The sequence below is a fragment of the Eretmochelys imbricata genome, chromosome 16, assembly GCF_965152235.1.
Source record: "Eretmochelys imbricata isolate rEreImb1 chromosome 16, rEreImb1.hap1, whole genome shotgun sequence".
Lineage (NCBI taxonomy): Eukaryota > Metazoa > Chordata > Testudines > Cheloniidae > Eretmochelys > Eretmochelys imbricata.
The window spans coordinates 6480509-6493441 of record NC_135587.1 but is presented as its reverse complement, the minus strand read 5'-3'; the positions used below and the strand labels follow the sequence as shown (position 1 = coordinate 6493441).

At 54.6% G+C, this 12933-nt stretch overlaps 1 protein-coding gene across 2 annotated transcripts; it reads left to right on the top strand.

Moving 5' to 3' along the window:
- Positions 1–479: 479 nt before the first annotated feature.
- SSNA1 (SS nuclear autoantigen 1) lies at positions 480–8764 on the top strand. Of its 2 annotated transcripts, none has more exons than XM_077835838.1 (3): positions 480–597; positions 1061–1260; positions 8533–8764. In XM_077835838.1, the coding sequence occupies exons 1-3, from the start codon at positions 546–548 to the stop codon at positions 8632–8634; spliced, it is 354 nt and encodes a 117-aa protein (XP_077691964.1). In that variant the 5' UTR covers positions 480–545; the 3' UTR covers positions 8635–8764. The 2 variants fall into 2 exon arrangements, with proteins under 2 accessions (XP_077691964.1, XP_077691963.1); XM_077835837.1 differs by lacking the exon at positions 480–597 and adding an exon at positions 604–940.
- Positions 8765–12933: the final 4169 nt, after the last annotated feature.

Sequence of the window (12933 nt, the reverse complement as noted above, 5' to 3'; positions counted from 1 at the left end):
CCGGGGGCGCGGGGCGGGGCGGGGCGGGGCACGCGGCGGAGCGAGGCGGGGCGGGGCGGGGCGCAGCGCGGGCGCTGTGGGCCATTGGAGGCCGAGGCCGAGGCCGGGGGCGCGGGAGGGGGGCGGGCGCTGCGGGCCGTTGGAGGCCGAGGCCGGGGGGGCGGGCGCTGCGGGCCGTTGGAGGCGGAGGCCGAGGCCGGGGGGGCGGGCGCTGCGGGCCGTTGGAGGCCGGGGCCGGGGGCGCGGGCGGACGCTGCGGGCCGTTGGAAGCCGGGGGCGGGGACGCGGGGCGGGCGCTGCGGGCCGTTGGAAGCCGGGGGCGGGGACGCGGGGCGGGCGCTGTGGGCCATTGGAGGCCGTGGCCGGGGCCGGGGCCGGGGGCCGGGGGCGCGGGAGGGGGGCGGACGCTGCGGGCCGTTGGAAGCCGGGGGCGGGGACGCGGGGCGGGCGCTGTGGGCCATTGGAGGCCGAGGCCGGGGCCGGGGCCGGGGGCGCGGGAGGGGGGCGGGCGCTGCGGGCCGTTGGAGGCCGGGGCCGGGGCCGCGATGACTCAGCAGGGGGCGGCGCTGCAGAGCTACAACAACGAGCTGGTCAAGTGTGAGCGCGGCCGGGGCGCGGGGGAGCCGGGCCGTGGGGGGCACCCAGCGGTTACAAGGGACATCGAGTGGTGGGGCCAGGCCAGGCCTCACGGCAAAGTCTGGGGTGGGCGCGTCCCCAGGCCGCGGCTGGGGCTGGGATCGGGGCCTGGGTTGCCCGCCCCGACCCGCCCTGCAGATGGTGCCCCGGGGGATGCCAAGCCCACGGCGCGTGCTTGCGGGGTGGGCCCCGTGCACGATGTGGGGAAGAAGGAAGGTGAAGGGTCTGGGTTGCCCCGCCCCGCCGGTGTCCCAGGAGGACGTGCCTCGCCCACGGCACATGCCCGAAGTGGGGAAGAAGGAAGGTGAAGGGTCTGGGTTGCCCTGCCCTGCTGGTGTCCCAGGAGGACGTGCCTCGCCCACGGCGTGTGCTCGCGGGATGGGCCCTTAGCTGCCTGTGGCCCTGACTCGCCCCCTTGCCCTAGGTATCGAGGAGCTGTGCACCAAGCGGGATGAGCTGAGCCATCAGATCCAGCAGGAGGAGGGGGAGAAGAACAAGCTGCAAAACGACATCCGGCTCCTGACAGAGAAACTGGCCCGTGTCAACGAGAGCCTGGCTCGCAAGATGGCCACCCGCAACGAGTTTGAGAAAACCATTGCTGAGACCGAGGCTGCCTACACAAAGGTATCTGGCCTCTGGAGGCAGGGGGATTGGATTTCTCCAAGGCAGCCCCTTACACTGTGGGGGCTTGTGTGTTACTGCAAAAGCACAGAGGCAGGGCCTCTGTCTGCCCTTAGTAAGGCCTCATGTCTAGATCAAGCCCTAAACTGCAATCGAGAGCCAGGGGAAAGCAGGGCTTTGTGCTGGGGCTAAACTAGGTTCAAGTCATTCCTCAGCCAAAATCCTGCTGTGGCCTACAAACAGCTCTGCGAATGTGAGTTAAGTTTACTGTCACACATCATGGCCTTCCTCTTGGGTATGGCACTTCCCACCTTGGGAAATGCTCCAGCTAAGGCTTCTCCACAGCTCTCCCAAAAGAGGGTTACTGCTGCCAGAAAAACAATACTCAAACTTGCAAAAACCAGGCACTGCACAGTTTGAACATGGGACCTTCAGACCTATACCACTGCCCTCTGCCACTTGACTGTGTTGCGGGTGGCTTGCTGGTCAGCATTAGAACACTGGGAATGGGGATTCCTGGGCTCTCCTCCTGGTTCTGGCAGGGCAGTGTGGCCTGTTGGTTAGAATAACAGTGACAGACAGGATAAGCAGGCTTGGCATATTCATTTCAAAAGGCAGATTGGGTGAGAATTGGGGGTTTGAGATTGGGGTTATGTTTCCAGCTCCACCTGAAGTGCCCTAGTGCAACCTCAGATTTCTTTCTTTGAGAGCCTCATGTGTTCCCACTATTCGCTAGTGATGAGCAGGTGGAACCCTCCTGAAAGCTGTATCCCTTGGGCTCCTGTGCACCCACCTCCCAGGGAAGTCATCCCTCACTGCTTCCACTCTATCATCACCAACACAGAGAGTAGAAGCAACCCTCTGCCATGGTTGTTGCTTTCCTAACCCCATTAGGCTTAGTTTGCCAAAAGTGTACGTCCATATAACTTTAGTTTGGATCTTAGGTAAATAGTATGGTTTTATAGTGTCTCGGAAAAGAGATATTTCCCCAACTTTTTAATGTTCAAGCCTCCAGGCTTGCCCCATCACTAGGACTACATCTGGGCTGGACTCCCAAAAGGTGTTTGTTGCAGGGCATACCTACCATGTAGCACCCCCTCCTGACTTAGGGTTGGCACTGCAGGCACTCCCTGCCTCAGTTGCTCTTTTCTCAGGGCCCTTAAGAACTCTACAAAGTCCAAGAGAGTGTGAGATGAAATTCCTCTGCTGCAGTTCTACTTTATTAAATACAAATAAACCTGAAATCCAATCTCTGCCCTGGGCCTCAGGGGTTGCCCAGCCCTCCTGTGGACCCTAGCACACCTCTGCTTATGAGAGTTTCTCTTTCTGTCAGCACCTTTCTGCAGCTGAGTTCCAGTGATTGTTTATGAGGCACCGGTGTTCTTTATTCAATTAACTGTCTTTTTCCCTTTAAACTAGCTCCTCCTGGGTAGCCTGGGTTCAGACTCCCCTTAAAGGAGCTAGCAACTCTGTGCAGTGTTATAACAGATGTGCATTGTGCCCACGGATCTCCCAAGTTGGATGCCTGTGTCCAGTGCTTAATTTCTTTTCTGTCCTGTAAAACTCATTCTCTGGCCCGGTGTGCCACCCATAAGGCTTTTACCTCCCCACCAGGACTGCTGGCTCTGGCACACCTCATGGGAGAGGCTCTCATGGCTGTTGAACCTCTGGATGGCCAGAGTTCTGTGCACCACTGGGAACAACCTTCCTCTGCACTGAAACTTACAGCAAGCGGGGCTAAGCTGTCAATTCCAGCCATGGTATCAGAACTGACCTCAGCTTGGGGCTCAGGTGCTGAGTCTGGAATATCTGATACCCTTCCATGTGGTGTAACCAAGATTCAGCACAACATACCACATGTGGACTGCCTGACCAGTCTGAATTTGTTTAGCTTCAGCAGCTCACATCAGACTGGGAATATGGCATACCTTTTTACAGTGAGGGTTGTTAACCATTAGAACAATTTAGCAGGCTGACAGAGGACCTTTCATAGATTCCAAGGCCAGAAGAGATCATTGTGGTCATCTACTTTGACCTCCTGTATAACACAGGACAGAGAACTGCCACACAATCATCCTTACAGCAGAGCTTTTAGAAAAACATTGTCTTGATTTAAAATTTTTTAGTGATGGAGAATCCACCACAACCCTTGTTAAGTTGATCTGGTGGTTAATTACTCACTGTAAAAAAATTACACTTTATTTCCAGTCTGAATTTGTCTAGTTTTCAACCTCCAGGTATTGGATCATGTTAAACCTTTCTCTGCTAGACTGAAGAGCCTGTCATCGATTATTTGTTCCTTGTGTAGGTACTTAAAAGCTGTAATCAAGTCACTCCTTAACTTCCTCTTTCTTAAGCTAAATAGATTCAACCCCTTGCGTTCATCACTCTAAGGCAGGTTTTCCAATCCTTTAATCATCTCATGGCTCTTCTCTGAACCCTCTCCAATTTATCAACATCCTTCTTGAATTGTGGACACCAGAACTGGACACAGGATTCCAGCAGCAGTCGCACCTGTGCCAAATACAGGGTAAAATAACCTCTCTGCTCCTACTTGAGATTCCCCCCTTCACGCATCCAGGGATCGCATTAGTCCTTTTGGCCACTGCATCGCACTAGGATGTTCAGCTGATTATCCACCACAACCCCCAAATCTTTTTCAGAGTCACTGCTTCCCAGGATAGAGTTCCCTATCTTGTAAGTGTGGCCGACATGCTTTGTTCCTAGTTATGTACATTTACATTTCGCCGTATTAAAACACATATTGTTTGCATGTGCCCTGCTTATTGAACAGTCCAGACCTGTGCCCAGGTGACCTGTCCTCTTCGTTATATACCAGTTAGAGGAGGGTTCCATAGCTTGCATCTGGGAGTGCCATCCCATGAGTGTGAATGCACAGGGGCAACTCTTGAAGATCAACAGTTACTGTTAAGTAACCTCTCTGTCTACCTCAGGGAAGAGATATGGGGCCTTGGCCAATAATAAGGGTTTTGAAGGGAACAGAAATAGCAACAGCATGCCGTGGAAGAGGAGAATTGAACATGTAGGCTCCTGGCTCTAACCCCAGTGCACAGTCCCCTAGGGTACAGGGTGTTGTGCAGGCGTTTCTCTCTCATCCCTGTCTACCACCTTCTCCCACTGGCATTCTGTGCATGGCTCAGAGTGCCTTATCCATTCCTAGCAAAATCTGCGATTGTCTCTGGGCCCTGCACAGCTCTGGATAAGGACTCTTACTCATATGGTACTTTGAACCCTCCTTATACTTAGGACAGCCTCATGGCTCCAGGGTGTGCTTGCTGCTGTCTCATACAAGGCAAAAGTTTAGGGAGGGGTAAGGTGCTGTGATCTTCCTAAGGAACACCTCAAGGCAGAGTTAAGGCTCTTTGGGTGTGTTGTGTGGGAATTGTCACCTGAACTGCCTTTCCTGCTGCTAAGGTGTTTGAGTTTTGGGAATGGAAGTCTCCCATTCTGGAAGGATGTGAGGAGCACCGGGCTGGGCTGCATACCAGCAGCTTTCACTCCAATGTGAATGAAGCTTTGGGTGTGTCCATTACCAGCACTCTGCTGCTGTCATAGATACTCAAACATTGTAAAAGACAAGACTTGAAAACCCTACTCAACAGGGGTGAGTGAGGCCCTTTTCTTTTCAAGTGTGTGGGCTGGGGGCAAGGGGCAGTGCCTGCAGAGAACAGTTGAAGCAGATAGTTCTGCAGTGGTGGGGTCAGGCAGGGGAAGGTAAAATAGAGCTTAGCCTGCGCCACTGCTCTCCTCCAGCACCTCCTGGACCCAGAACTTTGCAGACCCCCCCCGCCCCAGGTCACTAGTACCCATGCAGCCTCCCCCTGACCTCAACCATGTAGCCTTTGAGAGAGACTGCAGGGAGGAGCCAACTAGAGAGTGAAGCCTCTGCAGCTGCAGGACAGGTTCAAGAAGGCACCTGGGGTGCTGATGATGGCATGAAAGTCCCACACTGGATTCCCTGTACTATGATGGAGTGACTTCTTCCTCCCCACCTCCCTTGTCTTTCCCTTTTAGTTATTCCCCCTTCCCCTCAGAACACTAACTGAAGGTTTAGAACAACAAAACCAAACCAAAAACCTGGGGGAACTAAGGTGCTATTTGCTGCCTCACATCACTTGTGCATTCTGTCCCTTTCCCTATTGCTCTTCACTTACTCTACAGCTGGTGCCTAGCACAATGGGGTCCCTTATAGAATATCAGGGTTGGAAGGGACCTCAGGAGGTCATCTAGTCCAACCCCCTGCTCAAAGCAGGACCAATCCCCAGTTTTTGCCCCAGATCCCTAAATGGCCCCCTGAAGGATTGAGCTCACAACCCTGGGTTTAGCAGGCCAATGCCCAAACCACTGAGCTATCCCTCCTTCCCGGTGGCCTCTAGCTACAACCGTACCAGAATAACCCTGATAATGAATAACAGTGCCAGCTACTGCTGCGGAAGTTCAGCTTCCATTTTAAAAAGAGTTCTTCACCAATATGCTTTAAACTAGTCCCCATGCCAGGGCTGTGTGCTGGAGTGTGCAGACAGATCACTCCAGTGCCTCTGCTCCAGCTCCCCAAGGTGGCAACAGGATGAAAATTACTAGGTTCTGGTTAGTTTCATGGCTAAGGTTTCTCACCCTCTGGGGAGTGGTGGAAATATGAATAATCTGGGCCAATGGGAAAGCTGGGACACTGGTATTCACACAGAGGGCACCCAAAACCAGAGAGGGGCAAAGGGGTAGAGTAACAGCAGGCTTATAACGAGGGCAGAGGAGGAAGATTGCTTCTTCCCTCCCGCAGAGAGCAGCCAGGAGTGGAAAAGGAGGGCTACTTCTGCCTTCCACCTGCTAGAGCAGGAACAGGCACTTATAGAGGTGATGAGTGGAGTCGGTCATGGGAGGGTTCCACTAGGAATCCCAGCCCTCTCCGTAGCCACTGGCATTGGTGGGGGGCTGAGCTTCTCTGCAACTGTCAGTTAAGCCCTATATATATAAAGCAAACTGAGCATGGTATTTGACTCCTGAGCATAATGAAAAGTGTTTCTGCCCCAGCCTTGCATGTCCTGAGCTCTGTCTGGTTAACGAGACCTCTAGAGCATATTCTCAGTCTCACACTGGTGAACACCAGTGCCTCCTCCTCTGGTCTCCACTGACTGGTGCTACTTGCTGCTATCTTAGCTTCCTCACCTTGCTGTCTCCTTTTGTGTCATTGTCAAATCTCAGGCTGAAGCTGGTTGTCCTCTCCCAGCCCCTTCCTCAAAGGCTGAAGCTTGAAAAATTCATGCATGAAAATGGAAATGTTGATTCTGTTACAATAGTTATTCCTATTTTAAGAACACACTTTGGTGAGACACTGGTAAAACTCCCATCCACACAGTGTAATTGGCTCTGAATTTCAGTAAGTAACTGACATTTGGGGATGTCAGTGACAAAATACTTGGCAGATCTCTACAAGCCCCATCCCTGTGACTGTTGGGACGGTTCTGGAGAGTCTGGGCCATGCCCCACCTTGGCCAAAAGTGTCGTATCTGTGCAAACTGATGCTCCACATCACCCCTAAGTCTACTGAGCATTTTCTGTATGAGCAAACAACAAAAAAGGCCATTTTCTGCAAACGCAGCTGATGTTTTGTCACAAGTTATTTTAAAAACAATTACAACTACTAGTGAGCCCCTGTTGCATCCTGTCAGTCCTGTGCGTTGTGGGCTGTCTGGGTCATGGACTGTCTGCAGAACACCTAGCACAATAGGGCCGTGACCCTTGGCTGGAGTTCTAGGCACTACCATAAATCAAATAAGTAATAAAGATCTACAGAAAATCTAGCTTCTCAGGCAATTTGAGAACAGGAAAATGGCCAAATATATCAGAACTGCTTGGTAGCAGTAGTTGAGCTAGCTGTTGTCTGGTCTTTCTGGGAGCTGTACACAGCTGGAAGGGGTACTCTGCACTTTCTGTGGGAGAACATGCCTTCTGGAGCTGGCATAGCTCCGTTCTTTTCCTTCTGAACTCAAAGCTGCCATCTCAGAAAGGCCAGCTCTGAGTGTTCCCAGGCTTGTATGAATCCACCCATGGCTGCCAGAATTGTAGGTTATTCCTACAGCTTTCTTTCTACCTGTAATGACCCCTCAGGCTAACAGTTACAGGGATATGGTGCTTGTGGTGATCAGAGATGTTTGTAATCTGTAGCCAGTCAAATGCAGTTTCTTATTCAAGGAGCTCTTGCAAAATGGAAATAACAAGTCATATCAGTTTGCACAGAAATTAAACTTTGGACTAGGGAGGGCATGGGCCAGGCTTTTCAGAATTGTCCAGCAGTCACAGGGACATAGCTTGCAGTGACCTGGGAAGTATTTTGTCACTGACACAGCCTCAAATCTCAGTTACATATTGAAATCAAGACAATTACGCTGGTGGGGCAGGTGGGATTAGGGTTTTGTTTGTGCTCAGAAGCGTGCATTATTAAAATGAGGAATAAATGTTTAGAAATTTCATCACAATGGAAATTTAACATTTTTATGCATGACTTTTTTTTTTAACTAGGTCAGCCTGTGAATAAAGAGAAGTCAGTCCTTTCTCAGGAAAAACCAAGGAGGAGGAAGTGCTCTCCACCCATTAGCTCTGTGGTTAGAGTGCTCACGGTTTGTAGGGGAGCTGGGTTAAATCTCCATGCTGCCTGAATCAGACCAGGGACTTGAAGTTGGATCGCCCATGTCCCAGAAGAGTGCCCTAGCCCCTGAGACATAGGAACAGCGGGGCTCTGTTTCTCCTGTTGAAGCTGTTCCTGTTCATATGAAACACTTCAGTAGCCATTGGAGTCTAAGATTGGATGTCTAACAAATACATTCGAGTTCAACTCCAAGTTACTGGTTTGATGCAGGAATCTCTGGGTTATGCTGCAAGTCAGATTGGATGATCAGGGTCACTTCTGGCCTTAACATCTATAAATGACAGTTTGCACCAGTTACATTTTTAACTGTTTTTAAACAAATTGCCTTTGTTAATATTGCTAGATGCTAAGGCCAAAAGGGACCATTGGGACCATCTAGTCTGACCTCCTGCGTAACACAGCCAGAGAACATTCATCCAGTGATTCTTGCCTTGAGCCTGGAATGTGGGTCTGAGCTAGAGCATATTTCTCAGGAAGAGACCCCCAGGCTTGAGTTAAAGGCTCTTGAGTGCTGGAGACTCACTGACTGGCAACTTGTTCAAAATCGAGCTCAGGCTAAGAGAAATGTTCAGTTTCCATAAAATGAAGTAACTTGTTTCCCATCCTCCCAGATCCTGGAGAGTTCCCAGACGCTGCTCAATGTCCTGAAGAAGGAAGCTGGGAATCTGAGCAGAGCCACAGAACTGAAAAGTAGCATCACAAAGGAGAGCTGAGCATTTGGACTCAAACATTCTGGCAGTCACTCTGGGGAGCTGCAGAGCCTTCGTGCCCTGGCCCATGCTGGTATTCTAATCTAAGGGCTTGGAGTGGAAGCAATGTCTAATAAAGTCTTTGTTTTGCAAATGTAAGTGTTTATTGCAGCGCCAGGTGGGAATCCATTCCAGTTCAAGCCCCATCCAGCAAAACTCCGGATGGGTGCGTAACAAGTGTCACTTATGGGGTCATGAGGCTGTGGAAGTGCAACTGTGCCTAGAAGCAGCAGCCTCAGGCCTGGGAAGAAATGCAGCTTGGGACTTCAGCACTTTCCCTTTCAGACAGTTCCTCCTGGGGGGATTCTGCACGACTGCGTGCCCGCAGACAATACCGCCCTGCAGAATTCCTGTGCTTCCCTGCAGAAAATGGGGGGTGGATGTAGGGATGACCATGGGTGCAGTTTTGGGGGAGATTTGCCCCCCCCCCCAACCAGAGGCAAGGCACAGGGTTACATGATACTGCCCCCTCCCACAGAGCTGCCCTGCTGAAGGAGGCTGCCTCTAGGCTTTGCTGAATCTGCAGCTGAACGCCACCTCCTGGGTCCTAGTGTCAGTCGGGTTCCCCTTGTGTGTGTTGGGAGCCTTCCTGTTTTCTGTGCAACAGTGAGTGCCGGCTGGGGGGAAGAAGCAGTACAGTAGGGAAGGAAGGGGGTGGAATAGAGCAGGGGCAGGGGCATGTGGGAGTGAGAGAGAGAAGAAAAGGGAATAGGGGAATCGCAGGGGGAAGCCGGAGCCTGGCATGCAGTGTCCCTTCAGCAGCAGCTAGGGCTCCCCTGTTAAGCAGGCCCATCGAACCCTCACCCTGACAAGCCCTAACCCCCCCTACACCTGGACCCCTCTGACAAGCCTGCCACCCAGACTCCCCCACTGAGCCCCAACCACCTTCACCTGGATCCCCTGCAGAGTCCCATTGTTCCTGCACCCAGAACCCCACAGTAAGCCCTGTGCATCCAGATCTCCCACTGAGCTGCCTGCACGCAGATCGCCCCACACAGAAACCTCTCACCCCACATCTGGATCTCCCCTACCGTAAGCCCTTCCACACTTGGATCCTGCTGGGCTGAGCTTGCCCACCCACACCTTGTGCACCTGGCACAGAGGGGCAGGGCCCCAGGGTGTTTCTGGGGCAGGCCCAGCCCTTTCACTGTGTCAGGGTTAGGTGCAGCCTCACTGCCAAGTCCCTGTACTAGGGGAGGTGAGGGCTTCAGGGTGATGACCCACCTCCATGCAGGCAGCAGTCTGTGCTCCCCAGTTCCATGCTGGAGCCACATTTATTTATTGACAAATAAAATTTGCAAAATTTTAAAATATTGTGCATGTAATTTTTATGCGCCAAATTCCCTCCGGAGTAAGACAGTGGATGGTTTGCTTTGACAGGAGCAGTGGAGGGAGCAGGGCACACTGTGTTCCCACGATGCAGCAGGAAGGGAGGGGATGGAGAAGCTGGGGCTGGCTGGGAGGTGCCAGCAGCAGAGTACACCCTGGAGCTAGGAGGGCAGCCCTTCAAGACAGGGAGCAGAAGCACTCGGAGCTATGGCAGCTCCCAGGGGAGGCAGCACCTCCCAAGAGACCCTAGATCACGACCCCCAGCCCTGCTGGAGAGGAATGAAGTCTAGACCAGCAGTTCTCCACTGGGGGTCTGCAGCCCCCTGCAGGACCATAAGCCCTTTCAGGGGGGCTGCAGGACCCCATGAGGCTGAAATCCCTGAGCCCTCAAACCCCCCGAGCACCGGTTGCCTCCCCCCATTGCAGTGCCAGAGCAGGCCAGTCCTAGGGGAAGCTCCACACCCCCCTCTTCCTCCTGTCCCTGCTCTCAAGACCCCAGCCCCTGGCCAGGTCAGAGGAGGGAAGCCAGAGTTGGGCAGTGTGGGCAGCTGCTGCCCTGGCTGGTGTCTTGGAGCAGGCAACCATGGCATTTCCCCATCTGCTGTTGGTGCTTGCAGTTTTGGCTGCTCCTCAGCTCATGCAGCTGTTATGAGCTGCCCAGGTAGGGGGACACCACTCTGTGGCCAGCAGAGCCCTTGGGGAGCAGTGACCACAGGGGAGCCCTCCAGGCACACATCCCCTAGCTACCTCCTCCCTGCACCCTGAGCTACCCCCCATCCCGCCCACATCCCCTAGCTACCTCCTCCCTGCACCCTGAGCTACCCCCCATCCCGCCCACATCCCCTAGCTACCTCCTCCCTGCACCCTGAGCTACCCCCCATCCCGCCCACATCCCCTAGCTACCTCCTCCCTGCACCCTGAGCTACCCCCTGCCTGCACACAGCCCCTAGCTACCTCCTCCCTGCACCCTGAGCTACCCCCCATCCCGCCCACATCCCCTAGCTACCTCCTCCCTGCACCCTGAGCTACCCCCCATCCCGCCCACATCCCCTAGCTACCTCCTCCCTGCACCCTGAGCTACCCCCCATCCCGCCCACATCCCCTAGCTACCCCCTCCCTGCACCCTGAGCTACCCCCCATCCCGCCCACATCCCCTAGCTACCTCCTCCCTGCACCCTGAGCTACCCCCTGCCTGCACACATCCCCTAGCTACCTCCTCCCTGCACCCTGAGCTACCCCCCATCCCGCCCACATCCCCTAGCTACCTCCTCCCTGCACCCTGAGCTACCCCCCATCCCGCCCACATCCCCTAGCTACCTCCTCCCTGCACCCTGAGCTACCCCCCATCCCGCCCACATCCCCTAGCTACCTCCTCCCTGCACCCTGAGCTACCCCCCATCCCGCCCACATCCCCTAGCTACCTCCTCCCTGCACCCTGAGCTACCCCCTGCCTGCACACAGCCCCTAGCTACCTCCTCCCTGCACCCTGAGCTACCCCCCATCCCGCCCACATCCCCTAGCTACCTCCTCCCTGCACCCTGAGCTACCCCCTGCCTGCACACAGCCCCTAGCTACCTCCTCCCTGCACCCTGAGCTACCCCCCATCCCGCCCACATCCCCTAGCTACCTCCTCCCTGCACCCTGAGCTACCCCCCATCCCGCCCACATCCCCTAGCCACCTCCTCCCTGCACCCTGAGCTACCCCCCATCCCGCCCACATCCCCTAGCTACCTCCTCCCTGCACCCTGAGCTACCCCCCATCCCGCCCACATCCCCTAGCTACCTCCTCCCTGCACCCTGAGCTACCCCCCATCCCGCCCACATCCCCTAGCTACCTCCTCCCTGCACCCTGAGCTACCCCCCATCCCGCCCACATCCCCTAGCTACCTCCTCCCTGCACCCTGAGCTACCCCCTGCCTGCACACAGCCCCTAGCTACCCCCTGCCTGCACACAGCCCCTAGCTACCCTCTCCCTGCATTCTGAGCTACCCCCTGCCTGCACACAGCCCCTAGCTACCCCCTGCCTGCACACAGCCCCTAGCTACCCTCTCCCTGCATTCTGAGCAGTTTTCAAACTTTTTGAGCTGAACCCCCACCACACACAACCCAGACAGGCTAGGTGGCCTGCTGAGGTGAGTCAGGGGATGGAGGTGGTGCTGCCTTCCTGGACCCTGCTGTGCAGAGCTGGCCCAAGCCCTGCCAACCCCTGCCCCCCAAAATAGAAGTCAAACTATGCCTATGCCCAAGGGCTCACCCAGCCTGCAGCCCCAAGTCACCCCCTCCCCTGCTGGGCCCTGGAGTTTTTATAGCATCTTGAGGAGGGCCTCAAATAAAAAGATTGAGAACTCCCGCTCTAGACCGAGAAGTATAGTAGCCTCAGGGCCCTGCTTGAAACAAGACTTTGGCAGGGGGTGGGGTGGGGGGAGAACTAGGCATGCAGCCAAGGCCGTGAGCAGTTGCATACCACGAGCTGGGCATCTGCCCCGAGTACTCTTGCCAGATTGGAGTCGCTAGATCTGTTTGTACCTGTAAAACAGCAGCATGCAAGTCACGGGCAGAGCACTGGTGATTGGCTGACATGGCTCCCGGCCCTATCAGAATTGGAGTCAGGGCCAGTTCAATGAGTTAATAACTTAAAATTCAACTAAGCAACTTCCTTCCCCTTGCTGGAGGTTTTGCTGAACTGCAGCTCCAGGGGAAGTTCCAAGGATTAGCAAGGAGGAAGGTCTCTAGCAGGACTGCTCTGGGCAGCAGAATAGGAGGAAAGCACTTCCCCAGGGGGTTCCATTTGAACAAGCTCCCTGCGCCCTCGCGATTTCAACAGGGTCACACTTTGGTCCATGGCAGAAAGATCTGCCTGGTTTCAGCCAAGCATCTGTGGGCTACTAGGAATGCTGCTGCCACGCTCTCATGCCCTATAGACCTCCTGGTAAC